The sequence below is a fragment of the Dipodomys ordii genome, unplaced genomic scaffold (assembly GCF_000151885.1).
Source record: "Dipodomys ordii isolate 6190 unplaced genomic scaffold, Dord_2.0 Scaffold31, whole genome shotgun sequence".
NCBI lineage: Eukaryota > Metazoa > Chordata > Mammalia > Rodentia > Heteromyidae > Dipodomys > Dipodomys ordii.
In genome coordinates this window covers 7,811,831-7,829,670 of record NW_012267247.1, presented here as the reverse complement: position 1 = coordinate 7,829,670, position 17,840 = coordinate 7,811,831, and the positions used below count along the sequence as shown (strand labels likewise).

At 46.7% G+C, this 17,840-nt stretch overlaps 1 protein-coding gene across 2 annotated transcripts in view; it reads right to left on the bottom strand.

The window, feature by feature from the left end:
* Positions 1–17,840, bottom strand: part of Sgsm2 (small G protein signaling modulator 2) — a 45,853-nt gene that overhangs the window by 24,694 nt on the left and 3,319 nt on the right. For both annotated transcript variants that reach the window (XM_013016455.1, XM_013016454.1), the window contains exon 2: positions 15,059–15,134. In XM_013016455.1, coding sequence (XP_012871909.1) covers positions 15,059–15,134 — 76 coding nt within the window. The remainder of the gene's footprint in view (positions 1–15,058; positions 15,135–17,840) is intronic.

The following is a 17,840-nucleotide window of genomic DNA, read 5'->3' as shown; positions in this document are numbered from 1 at the left end:
AAAAAAAAAAAATGAAAACTCGGGGCTTGGGCACTGTCCATGTGCTCTTCAGCTCAAGGCAAGCACTTTACCACTTGAGCCACAGTGTCACTTCGGTTTCCTAGTGGTTTATTGGAGATAAGGGTCTCACGGACTTTCCTACCTGGGCTGCTTTGAACTGTGATCCTCAGATCTCAGCCTCCTGAGTAGCTAGGATTACAGGCATGAGCCTGGCTTGCTTTTGTTTTGTTTTGGCCAGTCCTGGGGCTTGAACTCAGGGCCTGGGCACTATCCCTGAGCTTCTTTTGCTCAAGGTTAGCACTCTACCACTTGAGCCACAGCACCACTTCTGGCTTTTTCTGTATATATGGTACTGAGGAATCGAACCGAGGGCTTCATGCATGCTAGGCAAGCACTCTACCACTGAGCCTCATTCCCAGCCCTAGACTTCTTAGGACTGGTATGGTACACTACACGAGATGGATTATTCAGGTTATGGCTCTCAGAAGGTACTGGAATTATGTCATTTCCTGACTGCCACCCTCCCTGTTCGGAGCCTATTCTATATCCAGTCAGTAAGAGCCAGGCGTGGCAGGACCCAAATGTAGGACCCAGATGTATCACATGATCACAGGGTGCCCCCTGGGGCCTATGGCGCTCTCTTAAATCTGGGGGACTGAAGTCCTGTCAAGTTTGTGTTGTTTTTGCTTTCTTTCAAGTTTACTTTGACCAGCACTGTTGGGATAGGCAACTACCCTTAGAAAGTAATTACTGAAAACAGACTTCCTAAGCTTTTGTTCTGCCTTTGAGCAAATGACAGTCACTGCTACCCTATAAAATAACCCCATGGTCAGGGAAGTCCAAAAGGGAGAGAGAGGACCTGAGGCCCACCTGGAGGATGGCTGGCTTGGTGACGTACCCTAGGGGAGGAAAACAGGTAGGCCACTGCCTCTGAGAGTGTCCTGCTCAGGCCTTGAAGGCCTTGGAAAGGCTGTGGTGTGGTCACATATCTGACCTACATGTAGGGAGACAGAAGAATTGGCATGTCCCATGCATGCATAAGACATGTGGGGAGATCTATGGCTCTAGTGTCCACACAATCCTCCCCCTAGTCTGCACTGGTCCCTGGAGGTCTTGTACATTGGCATGTATAGGACAGTGACTCTTGGGTCCAGGTTGCTGCAGCTATGGGTGTGTTGCATCTGTGGGAAGGCAGTAATCATTTCCTGAAGTTGAATCCTTATCTAGATGGAGAGGGAAGCCACACTAAACAGAGCCTTGTGGCAGCAGGTGGCACCAGGCCTACAGGGCATCATGTGCCTCCATGATGTGACTAATTGCAGGGATAATGAGTCATTAGCCTTGCCACCTTCCCCAGGCGACTGCAAATGCAGCCAGGCTGGGAGATGGGAGTGGCCACCCTGCTTGGCCTCACCGGCTCTCTCAGCCAACCGCTCAGCAGAAGTAGGGGGTTCTCTCTTGAGAGTGAGAAGAAGCAATCCTCAGCAATTACTGCACTAAAGGAGTGCTGAGGGAAACCCAAACATCACGCCCAACCCTCTGCTCACCCCACGGCTCCTGAGTTCCTTCTGTGAAACCCAGGCAAAATGCCAGGTCCTGTCTGGGGAAGAAGAAATCCCTCTCACCCTTCACTTTGCAAGGGATCTATTGTGCCAGATGTTTTTGGCCTACTTCCATACCACCCTTCACCAGTGATATTTGAAACTATGCAATGTTCTTTCCCGTTCCCATGGTGGTAACCCCAGGAAAATCAGCAAATGCAACAAAAAGTATTGTCCTGTGTCAACATGTAGGCATAAGTAATAATAATATTAACAATGGAGAATTATTATCCTAAGGAGGCTTGTGGATGGGTTTCTTGAGCTCCAAAGGCAGTCTGGAAATTATGTTTAAATTGTATGTAAATTATTGACATGTTCTAGAATGGGTGAGTTGACTTTATTTTTGTATGTGGGGACGGGGAGGGCCTGGGGCTTGAACTCAGGGCCTAGGCATTGTGTGCAAAAGCTTGAGCCACAGCTCAATTTTGGCTTTTTGGTGATTAATTGGAGTCTCACAGGCTTTCATGCCTGGCCTGGTTTTGAACTGTGGTCCTCAGATTTCAGCCTCCTGAGTAGCTAGGAGCATAGGAATGTGCCAACAGAGCCCAGTGAGTTGATTTTTTTTTCTTGTTAGAGAATCCATGGCTTTCTGTAACTCCTTCTCTAACACTTTTGAGTTTAGGAGAAACCCAAACATTCCCACTGAATAAAACTCAAAGATGCAAAACTAACCTCTCCCTTTCTCTCTCTTTCCTTCTAGCTCCAATATGTAGTGAATACTACATTCAGAACTGTCTAAAGAGCCATTGGCAACAACATCCAATGTTGTTTTGAACATACCTTTCCGGGAAAGGCCTTTCACATTCAGACTGAACAGGGGCCATCAAGCTCCCTTCCCCAGGGGGAACTTTGTTAAAAACATATGCTTATTTTCTCTCTTAACATAAGGCCAGGGCACTAAGCAGACTAGGGCCTTACTCCTCTTTCTGTACTTGATCTGCCACCAGGACCCTACCTGCAGGGTGAAGGGCATGGAGGAGATTGCCACAGAGATAAAGTTCTAAGCTGTCCAGTCCTACCTGCTTGCTAACCTGATGAGCTATCTGGATCCTGGGTCCTTGGTCATGGAGGTTTCAAGTCCCCCCTACTCTCCCCCCCCCTTTCAGTGGGTCCAGTACTATCTGAATGGATCACAAGGTGACAGCCTTATTTACCACTTGGCTCACTGATGGAACAAAAACATGAACTGGCACTGGATTGGGTGGAAAGGTCTGGACAAATGAATGAAAACAAAGAGACAGGACTTAACAAGAATGATCCTCTCATTGCCCACACTGATCTTCCCACTGCCTTCAGAGTTTGGACCAGAGGAGCTCTGGGTACCTCTTCCACTGTCATCCATCCCATTCCACTGGCAGAAAGACTCAGGGAACAGCAGCTCTGAGTGGGCAGGAACATAGCTAAATTTAACTTCAGCACTTTGCCATGAACACCCCCTCCCACCACCGAAAGGTCTGATGCCATCTTCTCAAGGAAAGCCTGGTAATTACAGGCCCAGACTAGCCCCCAGACCCACTACCCTCTGACATACCCTTCAAGCCCATTAAGTTATGGAGCTTAACAAATGCTACCTGCGGCTAGAGAACACAGTGCTACTGAAATCCTTTTTTTTTTTTTTTTTTGCTGGTCATGGGGCCTGAACTCTGGGTCTGGGCGCTGTCCCTCAGCTCTTCAGCTCAAGGCTAGTGCTCTACCACTGGAGCCACAGCGCCACTTCCGGCCTTTTCTGTTTATGTGGTGCTGGGGAATCGAACCCAGGGCCTCATGCTTGCAAGGCATGCACTCTACCACTGAGCCACCTTCCCAGCCCATTACTGAAATCCTATAGGGCCCTCACTCCAACTCTTCACAGGCTGACTTAATCATTCCAAGTAGCCCAGTACAGAGTGGAGACATCAAGGACACAGAGATGGAAGGGACATGGAAAGCTGCTGAATCTGCTTGTACAAGGTTGATGGGAGGGCTGGATGGTTAAACACTTATTTGGAAATTTGGCTCTATCAATGAAGCAGATAACCTCGGTCCCTGCAACTCCTCTCTTCTGGAACTTTTCCTACAGATGTAACTGAACTGATTATATGTGTAACAGCAAATGATTAATAACACCCACTTGTCTATCAATAGGGTCAGACTGGGTTGAATTTGGGTTTAAGTGGTAAAAGCCTATAAGGGTAAGTGTAAAGTCCTGAGTTCAAACCTCAGTACTGTTTAAAAAAATTGGAGGAAGTGGTGCTGTGGCTCAAGCGGTAGAGCACTCGCCTTGAGCTGAAGAGCGCAGGGACAGCACCCAAGCCCAGAGTTCAAGCCCCACGACCGACAAAAAAAAATTGGAGTCAGGTTAGGTTAATATGGTAGATTCACATGGTAGAATCTTTATTTTTTGTCGGTCGTGGGGCTTGAACTCTGGGCCTGGGCACTGTCCCTCAGCTCTTCAGCTCAACGCGAGCGCTCTACCACTTGAGCTACAGCACCACTTCCGGTTTTCTGGTGGTTTATTGGAGATAGGAGTCTCACAGTCTCTCCTGCCCGGGCTGGCTTTGAACCGCGATCCTCAGATCTCAGCCTCCTGAGTAGCTAGGATTACAGGCGTGAGCCACCAGCGCCTGGCTCACATGGTAGAATCTTGTGCAACTCTGGGGGCTGGGAAGGTGGCTCAGTGGTAGAGTGCTTGCCTTGCATGCTCGAGGCCCTGGGTTCGATTCCTCAGCACCACATAAGAAAAAAGCCGGAAAGCGCTAGCCTTGAGCTGAAGAGCTGAGGGACAGCGCCCAGGCCCAGAGTTCAGACCCCACGACCAACAACAACTAGTTATAGTGCCTTAGTAGGTGGGGCACTATAAGAGTTCCTAACATGAGGTGATGGCAGGTTTTCTTCAAACAAATAAGATCTTCCAAATAACTTCATTCCCTAGTCAGCACCTGCTTAGGGCAACAGTGGTAACCTGAGTGGGGCAGGGACAATAATCCCATTGGCTAGAATAAACTCAGGTATCTTAGGAGCTTACAAAAATGAACTGAGGCTGGGAATGTGGCTTAACGGTAGAATGCTTGCTTAGCATGAATGAAGCCCTGGGTTTAATTCCTCAGTACCACATAAACAGAAAAAGCCAGAAGTGGCACTGTGGCTCAAGTAGTAGAGTGCTAGCCTTGAGCAAAAGAAGCTCAGGGACCATGCCCAGGCCCTGAGTTCAAGCCCCAGGACTGGTGAAAACAACAACAACAAAAAAGAAATCCACAAACTGAAACTAGAGCTGCTGCCAGGAAATGCTGCAGTGGTTGGGAAGGCATCCTAGGGGGCTTCTACAAGGTGCAGTCTAGGTAGGTTCCTCATTCCATCTTGCAGCTCATATGCAAATGCATCTATATTCAAAATTGTAGCCAAAGAGCCTAGTAACTAGCCTAGTAACAGTGGGACTCACTGAACAGCCTTCAGAGGACGGGCCAAATTTGGCTGAGGTACAGGGACAAAGCCCCCTATAGCTTGCAGATCCTGACATGAAGCTAAGCCTACGACAGTCTTCCAGGAGGGTTGTGGATGGAGGAGAGCAGGTATGGCAAGAGTGTAGCTTCCTGACATGTGGCTCAGTCTCACCTTTACTCCCAGCTACCATCTGTGCAATGGGGGAGTTCCATGGTGGTTTGCATAGAGAACCAGAAGTAGGAAAGTGTGAGTCGTGTAGTCAGCCTGGGTGACTGAATAGGGCATTACTCAGAGTAGAGTTTTCAAAAGCTACTGATGGGAGGAACAAAGAGGCATCACCTTTCTTCTCTGATTGGCCATTCACACCCACCCAGAGTTAGGTACTGACCACTCAGAATGAGCATTTCTACTAGAGACAGAAAGGGCTTTTCCTCTCAGCCCACACTGGTTATTAGCTTCCACTCTGGTGTGCATTCAGCCTTGTTCAACCTCAAAATAAGAAAGTACTCTTCCCATCTAGACCTTCCCCGGGAAGAGATAATTGGCCTGATATTCTGGACTAAGGTGAGGGTAAACGAGTCTTGCCACACGTACTCATTTTCCTTGTTCTCCTGGGGGTGTGGGGCAGGGATTGCAGGCAGAAGGCTCACGGTGGTTTCTGAAGGAATTGAGCCAGGCCCAGCCTCTCACACAGTAGACAGAGGCCTGAGCACATTCACTCAGTTTGACAAGGGACTCGCTGACTCCCAGGTATCTCTGGACACTTTGAGCCCCACTAAATGACTGAGCTGAGTTTGCCCAAGTGCCAACTCCTCAGCAGTGTCCCCACTCCTCCAGGCTCCACTCCTGGATAGTCCTCAGGGGCACACTGATCCTGAGCAGCACAGACTTTGGGCCAAGACAATTGGCCCAAAGTTCAGCCACTGGCTCTTCTCCTTACTAGCTGTTTCACTGTACAAATTACTAACCTTCCTTTGCTTTGTTGCAATTAGGGAAGATAACATGTCCTGCCTCAATAGATGCCAGATGACAGAAAGCAATTGCGCATGAAAGGTACAAAAGTTTTCTTGATGGCAGCCTGCATGCTGAAGGGGGTCAGGAAGCCCTGGTACCATGCACCCTGTGCTCACGAGCATCCCCAGCACTAACTACCATGATCAGGTAGTGCTGTGCTCTTCTCACAGGTCACTGAAACACTGGAGCCCAGAACCTCTCACTTAGCCAAGAACTTCAGTAAATGACCCTTCTCTTTCCTTTATCTTCCAATTTTCTCGCTTAAGCTACTTCTCGGGCTGGGAAGGTGGCTCAGTGGCAGAGTGCTCATCTAGCATGCATGAAGTCCTGGGTTCGATTCCTCAGCCACATAAACAGAAAAAGCTGGAAGTGGTGCTGTGGCTCAAGTGGTAAGAGTGCTAATCTTGAGCAAAAGAAGCTCAGGGACAGTGCCCAGGCCCTGAGTTCAAGCCCTAGGACTGGCAAAAAAAAAAATACTTCTCATTTAAATATGAACATTTTGGACTGGGAAGGTGGCTCAGTGGTAGAGGGCTTGCCTTGCATGCCTTGAGGCCCTGGGTTCGATTCCTCAGCACCACATAAGCAAAAAGAAAAAAGCCAGAAGTGGCACTGTGGCTCAAGTGGTAGAGCACTAGCCTTGAGCTGAAGAGCTGAGGGACAGTGCCTAGGCCCAGAGTTCAGGCCCCACGACCGGACCCCAAATAAATAAATAAATATGAACATTTTATAACTTTTACAACTTGAAAACACACTACCTACCTTGGTCCTGCATCCTATCTGGGTATTGTCCCATTTAGCTGTACCCCTTTACATAAAATTTCTCAAGAAAATTATCCATAGTTGCTATCCTCTTTTCTTTCTCCTCTCATTCTCTTTTCCCTACTAAAAATTTTTGAGATGCTGGAACCTAGAGCCTCACATATACACCCAGACTAGGCAAGTGCTCCGCAACTAAGCTATACCTCCTAGACCTGCATGGGTCTTCCAATCCTCATATCTACTTTTTTGGGATAGAATCAAAGATGATTAAATAGATGAGCAAATAGCATTCTCAGTGACAAGGGCAGGGTATGAACTTGGGTCTGTCTGGATCCTCAATATCCTAGCTACAAGTCATACCACATGCCCTCAACCATGGCCCCTCCCCTACCCCCTACTTTGCACAGGGGGAGGGGAGCTAGTTCCTTCCTACTTGATCATTTCTGGATGGAAGGCAGAAGAGCTAGTCTGAGAATGAATTATTCACTGGATACAGGTGAGAAGGAATCCCTTTTACTGAAAATTGTCTGGACTTTGAATCTCAGAATGTACTGGAACATCTCTGGTTGTAATATCCCAGGTGGGATGTAAGCCTCCCGTGGCACCTGCTGCTCTTCCAGCTCATTAGCATCTCTTGCCATTACCCAGAGGACCTCGCTGTGGGGCAGAACTAATGAAAGCTGCTTAGCAACAGGAAGGTTAATAAAGCCTGATATTTTTCCTAGCTCTGATATTTTTCCACCCCTGTCTCCTGTGACAGTGCACCCTCAGCCTGAAGCAACCTTTAAGATGACCCTTTTAAACACTGGAGGGGCAGGAAACTGGTGAGGAGAAGGCTAAGCTGGTTGGGCCCAGTAAACCCTCAATCCCTGGGAGCTGGCAGTAGTATGAGAAGGAAGACATTGAATCTGAGAGCCAACTCTGCCAGCCAGAACTCCTTAACCAAAGGTTAAGTTCAACTTCAGTGTCCATTCAGAATAGAGTAGACCAAGGGCTGATCACAGGGAGGACAGGCTCAGAGAAGCTTTGATGCTAGGCTACCTGAATTTACCTCAGATCTTTCAATGGACAGCCTCTTTTAAGCACACACATGACTATTTCATATGCAGGATTCAAAGGCAGAACTTGGGATGATTTTCTGTTGCACTCTGTTCTTGAGTGCTCTGTCCCCTTGTACATGTTAAAAGCACCTCCGCGGGAGGCAGGGATGCAGGAGGGTGTGAGAGTGAAGTTTATAAGCCACAGGAAAAACATGAAGCACTGATTTAATAGTATTTTTATTTTTCCTTTTGTGGTGCCACAGCTTTGATTCAGGACCTTATACTTGCTATGCATGAGATCTTAAGATTTTATTTATTTATTTATTTATTTTTTTGTCGGTCATGGGGCTTGAACTCTGGGCCTGGGCGCTGTCCCTCAGCTCTTCAGCTCAAGGCGAGCGCTCTACCACTTGAGCTACAGCGCCACTTCCGGTTTTCTGGTGGTTTATTGGAGATAGGAGTCTCACAGTCTCTCCTGCCCTGGCTGGCTTTGAACCGCGATCCTCAGATCTCAGCCTCCTGAGTAGCTAGGATTACAGGCCTGAGCCACCAGCGCCCAGCTTAAGATTTTTTTTTTTTGGTCAGTCGTGGGGCTTGAACTCTGGGCCTGGGCACTGTCCCTCAGCTCTTCAGCTCAAGGCTAGTACTCTACCACTTGAGCCACAGAGCCACTTCTGGCTTTTTCTGCTTATGTGGCACTGAGGAATCGAACCCAGGGCCTCATGCATGCAAGGCAGGTGCTCTACCACTGAGCCATCTTCCCAGCCTCAAGATTAAAAAAAAAAGGGGAGGGGGAGATATCAGCTGGGCATTGGAGGCTCATAATTGTAATCCTAGCTACTGAGGAGGCTGAATTTGAAGATTGTGGTTTGAAGGCAACCCAGGCAGAAAATTCCTGTGACATTCTTATCTCCAATTAATCAACAAAAAGCCAGAAGTATAGGTATGGCTTGAGTGGTAGGACACCAACCTTTAGTGGAAAAGCGAAGGGACAGTGCCCAGGCCCTGAGTTTAAACATTGGTAACACACATACACACACACCCAGAGTAAGAGGGTTATTAAAGATCTCTCTTCTCTTTTCTATTATGGTGGTATGAGTCCATCTTTGGTGCCTCAGCTGAGCAGCACTGAAGCCACACTCTGTGGTCTGAGAGGCAGGAACAGTACATGTGGATACCACGTTTGCTACCAAAGCTTCCTCACAAGGAAACTTTCTACTTGCAGGGCCTGACTGGCTCCTAGATAGACAGTTTTAGGGACAGCCACAGCAAACACTGAACAAATGCACCTTTCTTGTCAGTCCTGCCTCTTGACCTACCCCTTAGTTAATATAGCCAGAAGTCTGGCCACAATATTCCTGGGTTTGTCCATCTGTCTGTCTGTCTGTCTCCTCTCTCTCTTTAGTTCTTGGGACTGAATTTAAGCCCTCATGAATGCTAGAACAAGTCTTCTACCACTAGAGCTACATCCATGCCACTCAGGGATTCTGGTTTTGTTTCTAGAGCCCTCCAGGAAGCTTGCTTCAGGTCTATATCTATCTATCTATCTATCTGTCTATCTGTCTATCTGTCTATCTGTCTATCTGTCTATCTATCTGTCTGTCTATCTGTCTGTCTATCTGTCTGTCTATCTGTCTGTCTATCTGTCTGTCTATCTGTCTGTCTATCTGTCTGTCTATCTGTCTGTCTATCTGTCTATCTATCTGTCTATCTATCTGTCTATCTATCTGTCTATCTGTACAAATAGATATATAGATATCAGTACTGGAGTTTGAACTCAAGTCATGTGTTTACTCTGCTTGCTTGCTTGTCTGGAGCTCTACCACTTGAGCGAGACTTCTAGCCCTGATTTTTTTTTTTTATACTGGTACTGGGGATCTGAACTCAGATCTTAGGTGTTATCTCTTAGCCCTTTTGCTTAAGGCTGGTACTCTACCACTTGATGGTAGCCCCACTTGTGGCTTTTTGCTGGTTTATAGGAGATAAAAGTCTTGTCTGCTTGAGCTAGCTTCAAACCTTGATCCTCATACCTCAGCCTCCTGAGTAGCTAGATCACAAGTAGGACCCAGCATAACCCAAATATCGGTATCCTAAGGAAGTTCTTGCCTAGGTCTGAGTCCTCAGTCACCACCTAGTTCTCCTTTTCCTAGCACAGAGGGAAAGCATGGAGTTAAAAGCTCCAAGGATGCAGTCACTCTATTGTTAGACTAGTTTACCCTGACTTCACTCTGACCCTGACCATATCATGCATATTTTATGAAATCCCACTCCTCCCAGAACAAAGTGAAATTCTGGACAAGGGTAGGAAAACAGTACAAATGGTACAAATCCAGTATTCATCTGAATCTCCTTCAGAATAAAAATGCATTCCCAAACATTTCCCAGCGTGAGGGAGATGGGTATATCAGAATCTCTAAAAAGCTGGAGGGTGTCATTTTCATTCAATACATATCTAGACTCTCCCTCCCTCTCCCCCTAAGACCTGCTTATAATTCTACTGCATGGAAACAGCTTGCAGATGGAGAAAAAAACCTGATAATCATTGCTTTAAATCAACCTTGTTTTGAGACCAAATTCAGAATATCAATTAATGCTATTTGGAACAACAATTTTGACAAAGTACAAGAATTTTTTTGAGGGGTGGGGGGAGAGTCGCCAATGTCCCAGCTGCCTTGGCTTGGTGCTGTTGGCAACCCCTCCTGTTCATGGTTTCCTCAGTAACTATGTACTGAGCCCAAAGCATAGGCAGTAAACTGGCAGCGGCCTACAGATGCCTTTTGTCTGGCTCACACATTTTTTTATTTTTTGTTTTTTTTTTGGGGTCCGGTTGTGGGGCCTGAACTCTGGGCCTGGGCGCTGTCCCTCAGCTCTTCAGCTCAAGGCTAGCGCTCTACCACTTGAACCACAGCGCCACTTCCGGCTTTTTTCTTTTTGCTTATGTGGTGCTGAGGAATCGAACCCAGGGCCTCAGGCATGCAAGGCACACACTCTACCACTGAGCCATCTTCCCAGCCCCTACCACACATTTTTTTAATGGCAATTAGTTGTCAGCATTTACACGGTGAGAAGTTTTTTTCTTATAAAATAGAGACCATGGGAAGCCTGTGTCCATACCCCCATAGGGGGATCATGGCTGTCTCCCTTCCCACAGGGCAACTCTATCCAAGTCATTTTCAGTCTCTGCCACTGCCTTCTATTACATCTGGTCAGCTTAGCTTGTGGAAACTTCTCTGTCTAGGCCTATAGACATTTAAGTTTGTACTGCTGGCCCTGAGCTATCTTTTGAAAACCAACAGAACAGGGCTCTTCTCTCTGGTCTGAGCTCACAACGCTGGAGACTTTAGGGCCTTGTTCTATTTCAGCAACTGAAACTTAACTGATAGTAAAAACAAAACAGAACAACATCATCAAAAACATGCACATTCCTTTAGAGTGTGATCTCCTAGCCTTCCCGAAAGAACCCCAAGCTTCCAGGCAAGAGATGAAAGTGAAAGCTCCACTGCTTCCCAAGGGCTCCTGGACTAATCACAGGACAGCTGACAGTTGTTTCTCACCCAAACAGCCTGAGCCTGAGTGTGGGACAGACAGCATCAGCTTTTCTTCCGCTTGTCTTCCTCTAATACCTTTTCCTTCAGCTCCCATCCATACCCATCCATGGCATCCGTGTACAAGCTGTTTGTGCTCTTTGTTTCTGCTTTCTTTAGAGTGTGTGCTTTGACAAAGCCAAACACCTAGCCATGTATAACTGGGCCACCTGCAGATCCCTTCTGGCAATGATAGCAAAGCGACATGGCACAGCTGGAAAGAAGAATTCTAAAGCTCTTCCAGAGTACTTACTAGAGACTGGCAAGCTTCCCCCCCCCCCCCCCCCGCCAGCACAGGTGCTCCTGAGAAAAGGTGAGATCAGGTTACGAACATGATCACCTCATAGAACTGGGGAAATATACTGAAAAAGGAGATGATGGGAACCTAAATCCTGCAAGCCAATCTCCAACCTCAACATCCAGAGGAGAAAGCAACACATTTTCTGTTCTTACAGTGCTGGAGACATTCACAGTCATCAACTCAATTCCCATATAAAAAGCACTGCCTCTGATCTCTCTCTCTCTCTCTCTCTCTCTCTCCCTCTCTCTCTCTCTCCTTCTCCTTCCCTCTCCCTCCCTCCCTCCTTCCTTCATTCCCTCCCTCCTCCCCTCTCTCTCTGTGAGCTAACCTCTTTGGGGTTTGAACTCAGGGCCTAAGCACTGTCCCTGGGCTTTATTTTGCCCCAAATTAGTGCTCTACCACTATTCCATTTCTGGCTTTTTTTGTAAGTGGTTAATTGGAGATAGGAGTCTCACAAACTTTCCTGCTTGGGCAGGCTTTGAACCACAATATGCAGATCTCAGCCTCCTAAGTAGCTAAAATTACAGATCTGAGCCACTGGTGCCTGGCTTATGTAGCCCAGAAAAGAAAGTCTTGAAGACTCTCAGATAACCACCAGAAAGCTGGAAGTGGAGCTGTGCCTCAACTGGAAGAACGCTAGCCTTCAGTAGAAAAGCTCAGGTACAGCACCTAAGCCCGAGTTCAAGACTCAGGACTAGAAGAAAGAAAGGGGGGAGGGGAGGGAGAGAGAGAGAGGGAGGGGACAGGAGAGAGGGAAGAAGGGAAAGGAGTGAGGAAGGGAGGGAGGGGAGGAGGAAGGGGAAAGGGGAAGGGAGAGAGGGAAGAAGGGAGGGAGGGAGAGAGGGAGGGAGGGAAGAAAGAAAAAAAATAAGGGTAGGCACCAGTGGCTCACATCTGAAATCTTACTTACTCAGTAGGTTGAGATCTGAAAAACACCATTCAAAGCCTGGACAGCAAAGTCTTTGAGACTCTTTTTTTTTTTGTCGGTCGTGGGGCTTGAACTCTGGGCTTGGGCGCTGTCCTTGTGCTCTTCAACTCAAGGCAAGCGCTCTACCGCTTGACCTACAACACCACTTCCGGTTTTCTGGTGGCTTATTGGAGATAAGAGTCTCCCGGACTTTCCTGCCCTGACTGACTTTGAACCGAGATCATCAGATCTCAACCTCCTGAGTAGCTAGGATTACAGGTGTAAGCCACCAGTGCTTTGAGACTCTTATCTCCAATTAACTATCAAAAAGCTAGAAGTGGAGCTGTGGCTCAAGTGGTAGTATACCAGCTTTGAGCAAAAAGCTAAGGGACGGTGTCTAGGCTTTAGTTCAAACCCTAGTACTGGTGCGCATGCACAGAAGCGCATGCACGCATGTGCGCGCGCGCGCGCCCACACACACACACACACGCACACATGCATGTACACACACACACACACAAGGTTGACAGAAGAAACTTATCCAATGTAAGTAGTACACAGAGCACCAGAGCTCAAACTCCAGAACACCTGGCCTCAGCTCACTGGCTGCCTCCATAACCACTCCCCCGTATCTATTTTCTTTTGTAGTTCTTATCGCTATACCTATAATCACCTGGCTGGGAAGGTGGCTCAGTGGTAGAGCGCTTGCCTTGCATGCATGAGGCCCTGGGTTCGATTCCTCAGCTCCACATATGCAAAAAGAAAAAAGCTGGAAGTGGTGCTGTGGCTCAAATGGTAGAGCGCTAGCCCTGAGCTGAAGAGCTGAGGGACAGCGCCCAGACCCAGAGTTCAGGCTCCATGACCGGACCACCCCCCCCAAAAAAAAAGAACTTAGACCTATAATCACCTGACATGTCTCTTTTGTACATTTGTTCTCTTGTCTCTCTCAACAGAATATAAGTTCCTGAGGCAGAGACTTGACCACCTTGTCACTGCCATTTCCCTGTATGGAACACAGGAATTACAGATTATATAATCTGGAGCTTTCAGCAAGTATTTGTGGCTGGACTCATGGGTAGGGCAATGCTGTCTCACTACACAATTATCAAAAGCATCCCTTCTGCATGCATGCCATGCATTAGCCCCTGGTTAGATCCTGTGTATAGAGATACAGATGCAAATATCTACAAATTGAGAAGGTTTTTATGGATATTTCCCCCTTTTTTGGATGGAAGACTGTGACTACCCCTCCTAGCCTAAATGCTTATATACTTCTTCATCCATCTTAACTTTACTGCATGTAGAGTTAAGATGATGTAGCCGGGCACTGGTGGCTCACACCTGTAATCCTAGCTACTCAGGAGGCTGAGATCTGAGGATCGCAGTTCAAAGCCAGCCCATGCAGGAAAGTCTGTGAGACTCTGATCTCCAATAAAACCACCAGAAAACCAGAAGTGGCACTGTGGCTCAAGTGGTAGAGCACTAGCCTTGAACTGAAGAGCTGAGGGACAGCATTCAGGCCCAGCGTTCCAGCCCCACGACCAACAATAACAACAACAACAAAAAGGATGATGTAACTACTCAGGCTGAATTAGTCAGAAAGTAAATGTGTCATAGGAAGTAGAAAGCATCCCCAATGTACCAGTCTTCCTCTAAAGTTCAAAGAAGGGTAAATCAGAGCAGTGGTTCCCAACTCTTAATTACCTCAGGCAGTGGTTCTCAAAGTATGGTCCCTGGACTGGCAACATCAGCCCTATCTGTGAGCTTATTGGAAATCCAGACTTTCTTGCTGTGTATGGTACCTTCAGCCTATATTCTAGCTATTCAGAAGGCAGAAACGGGGAGAATGAATGAGGCTTGCACAGGGAAGAAAAGTTCATGAGACTTCTTAATTCAATGGCTGGGTGTAGTGGCGCATGCCTGTCATCCCCAGCAACACAGGGAAGTACAAATAGGAGGAATGCACTCAAGAAGACGCTACCTTGAAAATAATCAATGCAAAAAGGGGCTAGAGTCATGGCATGGAGTCCTGGAGTCAAGTGTGAGGCTGAGTTCGACCCCCTAATACCACCAAAAAAAAAAAAAAGAACCTCCCAGCATTAGGTGACCTCCACACCTACTAGAATCAGATACTCTGGGGCCAGGAGCCAGGCCTGTGTTTTAACAAGCCCTTCAGGTGTCTAAAATTGTAGAACTATTATCCTAGGGAACTGAAAATGTATAGATTCTTAGGCCCTGAAGATCCAATTGAATAGATCTAACTGAATTGAATAAGGCCCAAGGAGAATTCAAGTTTTTTTGGGGTTGATGTAAACTTGTGGCTAAAGATTTGAGTAGTACACCTAAGGATTCATCTTTCCCAGCTTCAGGAAGGCATCATCCTCAGCTCTAGACCCATCTCCCACCCCACCAGACCTAAGCCTCTCACTCACCACACAGAGCAATGATGTGGCTGCTATCTTCATGCACAAACTTCCTGGTGACAGCCTCTTCCATGATTTGCTTCACCTGTGGATAAATGGACAGTATCCTTATTTTTATTTTTGTTTATTTTGGGGGGATGCTGAGGACCAAACCCAGTGCCTCATACATGGTAGGCAAGCACTCTACCATGAAACTACATCCCCAGCTCAGCATCATTTTACATTTATATTCATATATACACACATCTACATGTATATGTATGTATATGTGTCTATATTAATTCGTTAATTTTTTTTAGGACTTCCTACTCCAAGCCTTTCGGAGGGGAAACCAGGAAAACAGATGTCATAATCCATCAACTAAGTGGTATGGCGTTCTAATCCAGGTGAAAGTGTCCTACTTTGGGGATAAGAGGCTGTTTGTGCCAGGTGTAATCCTATAATCCCACCTGTAATCCTAGTTTCAAAGTGATCTTGAACTCATCTCCAATTAATCACAGAAAAAGCTGGAAGTGGCACTGTGGCTCAAGCAGTACAGTGCTAGTCTTGAGCAAAAGGAGCTCGGGGACAGCACTCAGGCCCAGAGTTCAAGCCCCAGAACCAGGAAAAAAAAAAAAAAGGCCGTTTGTTCCTCTGCATTCAGCTGGAGGACTTCTGCGCAAACAAGTCTCAGTGACAGGATCCATTCATGCCTCAGGGACATTTGATCATGTTTTCATTCTTTCCAGGTTCTAAAACTGATGTGTGTCACAGTGAGAGAAGGGAGGATATTCTTAGGAGAGGAACACAAAGGTGCAATGCCTATGTGCATTATTGAAATGAACTCCAGGAAATGGGAACAAGAGGTCCTTTTCTTTGTTGCTGTTTTTGTTTTGCTTTGTTTTGTCGGGCCTGGGCACCATCCCTGAGCTCTTTTGCTCAAGTGTAGCACTCTACCATTTTGAGCCACAATTCTACTTCCTGATTTTTGAATGGTTAATTGAATATGAGTCTCCCAGGGAGACCGGGGCTGGCTTTGAAACACGATTCTAAGATCTCAGCCTTTTGAGTAGCTAGGTTTAGTCATGAGCCACTGGTGCAAGGCCACTGTTTTGACTTCTCACATCACTGGTTAGATTTCCAGGTATTTATTTTGTTGGTTCTAAGGTTTAGACTCAGGACCTGGTGCTTGCTAGACAGGTGCTCTACCCCTTGAGTCATGTATATCTGGTCCTAAAGTATCTTTTTTGTTTTTATAAATAGAATAACAAGTAGTGGTATTTTGTAGCTGGTCTCTTTTGCTTGCCTGCGTGATTGTAAGATTCGTCCATGTTGTGTATATGTTGTAGATAGATATAGATGTTGTGTATAGTTGTAGATGGTTCATTCCAGATTGTGTGAACACATAATTGACTGGCATTTGGGTAGTTTCCACTTTGGGGTTTTTATGAATAGTCTTGCTATGAACATTCTGGACACATATTTTGCTGAACATATGTGCTGGCTTTTTAAAATTTATATTTCTAAGCAAGGAATTTCTGATGTATATAATCTGCTTTGTTAGACTTTGCCAAAATGCTCTCCAAAGTGATTGTAATAATTTACACTCCCATTGGTGTTTATAAAGCTCTAGCTGCTCCCAACATTTTAGGCAAGCACAATCGAGACCTGGGGGAATGGGTAGAAGACAGATGCTAGCACTGGAGATGAGAAGATAGATTTCCTTAACTCCAGTGTAAAAGCTTACAGGAGGCAGAATTGGTCTTACCATTCTTCGGACAGTCAGTTGTACAGTGTTCTGATGCTGCCCTCATTTAGCACTATACTGTTTGAAGAGTGGTAAGAGTCCAAAGCTTTCAGAAAGGGGAAGGGATGGAAAGGGAAGGAAAAGGAAAGGAAGAAGGGCCCAGAAGCTCTTCACTTCCTCCCTGATGGAACTGCTCTTCCTTGGTGGTTAGGTAAATGAGGCTGAGTTAAGATTAATTCCTGTACTCTAAACTGTTAAAAGCTTCCTAGATGACTTCCCAAAGGGTGTTTATATTTACCAGCACAACATAATGCCACAACTAAACATCCATAGGCATCTGAAGTGCTTAGTAGCACATATTTTTTTTTTTTGGTCGGTCGTGGGGCTTGAACTCTGGGCCTGGGCGCTGTCCCTCAGCTCTTCAGCTCAAGGCTAGCGCTCTACCACTTGAGCTACAGTGCCACTTCCGGTTTTCTGGTGGTTTATTGGAGATAGGAGTCTCACGGTCTCTCCTGCACGGGCTGGCTTTGAACCGCGATCCTCAGATCTCAGCCTCCTGAGTAGCTAGGATTACAGGCGTGAGCCACCAGCGCCCGGCTGGTAGCATATATTTTTGGGTTAGAAGGCTCTATAGTTACTCCTAAAAAGATACTGTGGGTCTCTGTGAAAAAGGCTGGCCATACCTAAATTGATACTGGTTGTCTCTTCTTGTAGAGAGAAAGGATATGTTTTTTTCTTTGCATTTCTGTGCTGAACCTGGGGCTTGAACTCAAGGCCTGGACCACTGTCCCTGAGCTTTTGTGCTCATGGCTAGCGCTTTACCACCTGAGCCACAGCTCCACTTCTGGCTTTTTGGTGGTTAATTGGAGATAAGAGTCTCATGGACTTTCCTGTTGGAGCTAGCTTTGAACCATAATTCTAAGATCTCAGCCTTCTGCCGGGCGCTGGTGGCTCACGCCTGTAATCCTAACTACTCAGGAGGCTGAGATCTGAGGATCTCGGTTCAAAGCCAGCCCGGGCAGGAGAGACTGTGAGACTCCTATCTCCAATAAACCACCAGAAAAC